We start from the raw sequence: 4,001 nt of genomic DNA, 5'->3' as shown, positions 1-4,001 counted from the left end.
ATTGCTAAACCACGCATGGCCGCACACACAATTCCCATAGGGTGTAACAGTAAGGTTTCGACCAATCGCGTTGCTTGACTCGGTTATGCGGGCAGAGAGAGAGAGAGAGAGAGGCCTAAAGCCTATCACAATGCCTGTTGCCTGTCCGAGTCGAGCAACGCGATTGGTCGAGACGTTGCCGAGTATGATTGGTCGATCTATGTGTCTGAATCGACTGTGATTGGTCAATTAATTCTTATGTGTCTAACGAAATTGACCAATCGCAGTCGATTTGGCGCATGCGCAAAAGTACTAAAACGGACTCACTGTGCGAGCGAGAAGGTATCGTCTGCACCGTAGTGTTTTCGCTCGGTCCTCCTACTGAGTTGGCAATATAGCCAACTTTTTCGCGGTCTTTTTCGCTAAAACGTTCCCGCCAATTTGCGCGACGCCATTGTTCGTATCTCCGCGATCGCGTCTCTTGCACTCGTTGCAGTGGAATCCGCGACGAATAACGCCGCGAGTTACGTGACGCGATCGTAATTATCTTCGCTTTCGCGAGCGTTGTGTTGTGCCAGTGCCAATTAGAAGAATCTGAGAGGAAGCGGCGGTCTAGGAGAGGCATCGGGCGACAGCGCAGTAATCCTCGGGTGAATATAATTATTCTCATATTAACGCCATTTCGCAGATTGCTTTTGTTCTCCTTTTCGTTCACTTGATTCGCGCCCGTTCGAACGACTCACGCGAGCACCGGCCGAAACTATTTGTGCGTACGAAGTAGGAAAGGAATTTTTTGTCTCTTCTACGAAAATTTACGTTCGCGGAAGATTTCTTTCCGGAAATTATATTATATCTATAGGGAACTTGTAAAAAAAGTTAAATTTTTGAAATAATGGGGGGACTAACTTTACAGAGGTGATTCATGAGCGAGTCCCAAGCTTAAAGAATTTATCTTTTTTAATTTGAATAAATCCTGATATTAAAAAAGTCGAACAATTAATAATATACTAAGAGCTAATTGTATGCGGTACAGGATAAAGTAAAAATGTTCTGCTTTATGAAAAATTGTTGATTTATAATATATATATTTTATATTTATATGTATATACATTACATATTTATAACGTAATACTTGAGCAGTAATCGATCTGATCTACCGAGCAACGGGTATTAATTTTCTCATATAAAATAGGTTTGATCTGCTCGTTTGCTTGGGTAAATCAAAAACAAAGAAAGTTGAAAGCCTGACAAAACGCAACCCATAAAATTCGGTATCTGTATAAATTGATCACTGAGTAGACATCCATATGCGAACCACTGGCAGCACACTATCATAGAAGCCATTATGACTGGGAATGGCAAGCTTTCTGTGCTCTTCATTCTTATTACATGTGCCTATAACAAATTTACAGCTGTCCATTACCAACGCATTATAGCATATTACAATTACATAAAATTATATTATAAATCAGGATGTTTAAAAAGATACTAATTTTCTAATCAATAGTTTCATTATTTATTATCTATTTAGTACGATTACGTGAACAAATAACAAGATGTTATTTTATACTTACAAGTGATATCAATGGCGATGCAAAAAATATAATAGTCAGGCTGCAACTGAGAAATCCTACATGTCTCTCGGCTAAAACTTTATCTTCTTGATAAATACTGTAGAGATATACAAGCGAAACCAAACCAATCGCTACCGTAAACTGCTTAATAGTAGTTGATCTTTTCACGTTGTATAAAATATAAACGCACACGTAACATATTTGTAATATTGTTCCAAATATATTTACAGATATAATAAACAGATCTCCAATAAGCATTCCATATCTCAGCCATAGACTACAACTGTAATGATAAAAATATAATTCTTAATTGAAATCACTGTTTACTAATTTTTGGTGACTGCTTTGTACATATATCAAAGTGTACTAGAGTGTACACTCGGCGTCATGAATGCCTTTACATCTGAAGACGCTAAGGGTATCTAATAGGAAAGTTTATTTTAATAAAATAAATTATTCTATCGGATATATTGAACTCAACGGCTACTTTCAGGCGTAAAAGCATTCACGACTCCGAATGTGTACTCTGGTATACTTTGGTATATGTACCAACCAGTCGCCAAAAGTCACCTTATGCTAAGATACATACGACATGAAACATGTTACAAAGGCCAGTCCTGAACTATCCCCAGTTGTACCATTTCTAATATATTTCTTGCACACCAGTCTATAAGAAAATCCACTTGATAGACACATCCAATAGTTGAACTATTACTACATAATAATAAAAGTTTTATAAGATTAATGTTTAACAAAATATCTAACAAAATCTGCAATTATGTTGACTAAGTAAACAATAAATAAAATTATATATAATTATACACGCATAAAAAGATACATATGGTTCGTACGAAAGAAATATAACATATTTTTCTTGTACCAATCATAGGTTAATGGTCAACGTTGAGTTAAACATTATTTTTTAATAAAGAAGGTATTACGTTAATAAATTAATACATTTTTAAACAAATAAAACAAGGCTTAGTAATCTGTTAAGGTTATTTGTATCGTATATTGCTTACATGCCAGCTAGAAACTGTAAACCAGTGCAAATCGTTGCGGATAATGCAAGTGCATCTTTAATCTCCATCAAAGTCATGATTTAGAATACGCATTTCTTCCACATCGATTACCATTTGACAATTCGACTAGTTTATCTTGTACTCTCGTGCTTGACATGAGAGACGTTCAACAACGTTTCGATTGACTACACCAACACCACGATGTATTGATGTGAAGGTATTCTTTCAGTGTTGTCAACTTGCTGATAGAATAAGTCTCTGAATCAGAATAAAAAATCTCTAGAAATCTCCAGTTAGTCCCTGTCTACAATAGATGATTTAAGCCCTAAGCTTTAAGAAATTGGCCAATCACGGTCAAGTATGAGTAGAATGCGCGACTGTGATTAGTCAATTTCTTAAGGCTTAGGGCTTAAATCTCTATTGTAGACTGGGACTTAAGCCTATCACACAATGCGAGGCAACAGGCAATAGGAATAGGGAATAGAATTTTTGACGCGTTGGATTGGTTGAAGGAAAATTTCCGACGAATCCAACGCGTCAAAAATTCTATTCCCTATTCCTGTTGCCTGTTGCCTCGCATTGTGTGATAGGCTTTATTCATCAGAAAAAAACAGTGAACTCTATACATACTGGAATGAGTGATCTATAGTTCTGGCTGTAGCCGAGAGAGAGGTGCGTTGGGTGAATCCTTGTCTCCTTCTAGTACTACCTGATTGGATAATCGCATATAAATGACGCCCTTCTTCTCGTCATTTATATGCGACTATCCAATCAGGTAGTACTAGAAGGAGACAAGGATTCACCCAAACGCACCTCTCTCTCGGCAACAGCCAGAACAATAGATCACTCATTCCAGTATGTATAGAGTTCACTGGAAAAAACTCGAAACTCTCCCCAGTTTTTCGCTAGAAAATTGAGAAAGTTGGGCATGTATATTATATCTCCACAATGTATTATACACGTATCTTATACATGGATAAAACGACGTATAGTAATATGTATGTGATCCTCGGATGCGATACGTTCTCTGTGGTTATTGAAAACGTGGACATGAACTACGTAACCAATGTCCACATTTTGTACAGTATTCATAGTCAAATCTTATAATACTTGGTCGCGTTTTGTGCTATAGTCAGGTTTCATGCGATGCCTTTGTACTTACGATTATTTTAAGTACAAAATCATTGCAACAGAGATCGCACAAAGATCGGTTTATCTGAAGATCTATTAAGGCTAGTCAATTAGAACTTGGTCCAAGTTCTAATTGACATCATGGACACAGGCCTTTATTGCCAATGATCGGTCTGTTCTTAAGGCCTGTGTCCACGATGCTAGGACTTGGTCCAAGTTCTAAGGCTTGTTTTCTATTGCTGCACTGGTGAACTAGTGCAGTAAGCTAGAATGAGAAAAATATACTTGTCCTACT

The 4,001-nt window shown here is 37.1% G+C and overlaps 1 protein-coding gene across 2 annotated transcripts; it reads right to left on the bottom strand.

Annotated features, from left to right (window-relative positions):
• Nucleotides 1-1,028: 1,028 nt before the first annotated feature.
• On the bottom strand, nucleotides 1,029-2,805 carry LOC105568286 (sugar transporter SWEET1). 2 transcript variants are annotated; one of them, XM_012023822.1, is made up of 4 exons: nucleotides 2,576-2,805; nucleotides 2,143-2,220; nucleotides 1,554-1,836; nucleotides 1,029-1,374 (listed from the first exon to the last, which is right to left on the bottom strand). In XM_012023822.1, exons 1-4 carry the CDS (start codon nucleotides 2,650-2,652, stop codon nucleotides 1,159-1,161), a joined length of 654 nt encoding a protein of 217 aa, XP_011879212.1. In that variant the 5' UTR covers nucleotides 2,653-2,805; the 3' UTR covers nucleotides 1,029-1,158. The 2 variants fall into 2 exon arrangements, with proteins under 2 accessions (XP_011879212.1, XP_011879213.1); XM_012023823.1 differs by having other exon boundaries at nucleotides 2,143-2,267; nucleotides 2,576-2,657.
• Nucleotides 2,806-4,001: the final 1,196 nt, after the last annotated feature.

The sequence above is a fragment of the Vollenhovia emeryi genome, unplaced genomic scaffold, assembly GCF_000949405.1.
Source record: "Vollenhovia emeryi isolate VEMERY1.0 unplaced genomic scaffold, V.emery_V1.0 DF939130.1, whole genome shotgun sequence".
Classification (NCBI taxonomy): Eukaryota; Metazoa; Arthropoda; class Insecta; order Hymenoptera; family Formicidae; genus Vollenhovia; species Vollenhovia emeryi.
This window is presented reverse-complemented; position numbering and strand designations above follow the sequence as displayed.

Coding starts and splice junctions, on each gene's coding strand:
- LOC105568286 (XM_012023822.1), bottom strand. CDS start 2,652: ATGACTTTGATGGAGATTAAAGATGCACTTGCATTATCCGCAACGATT. Junction 1,837..2,142: donor TTTGTAACATGTTTCATGTC/GTATGTATCTTA, acceptor TTATCATTACAG/TTGTAGTCTATGGCTGAGAT. Junction 1,375..1,553: donor CATCGCCATTGATATCACTT/GTAAGTATAAAA, acceptor AATTTGTTATAG/GCACATGTAATAAGAATGAA.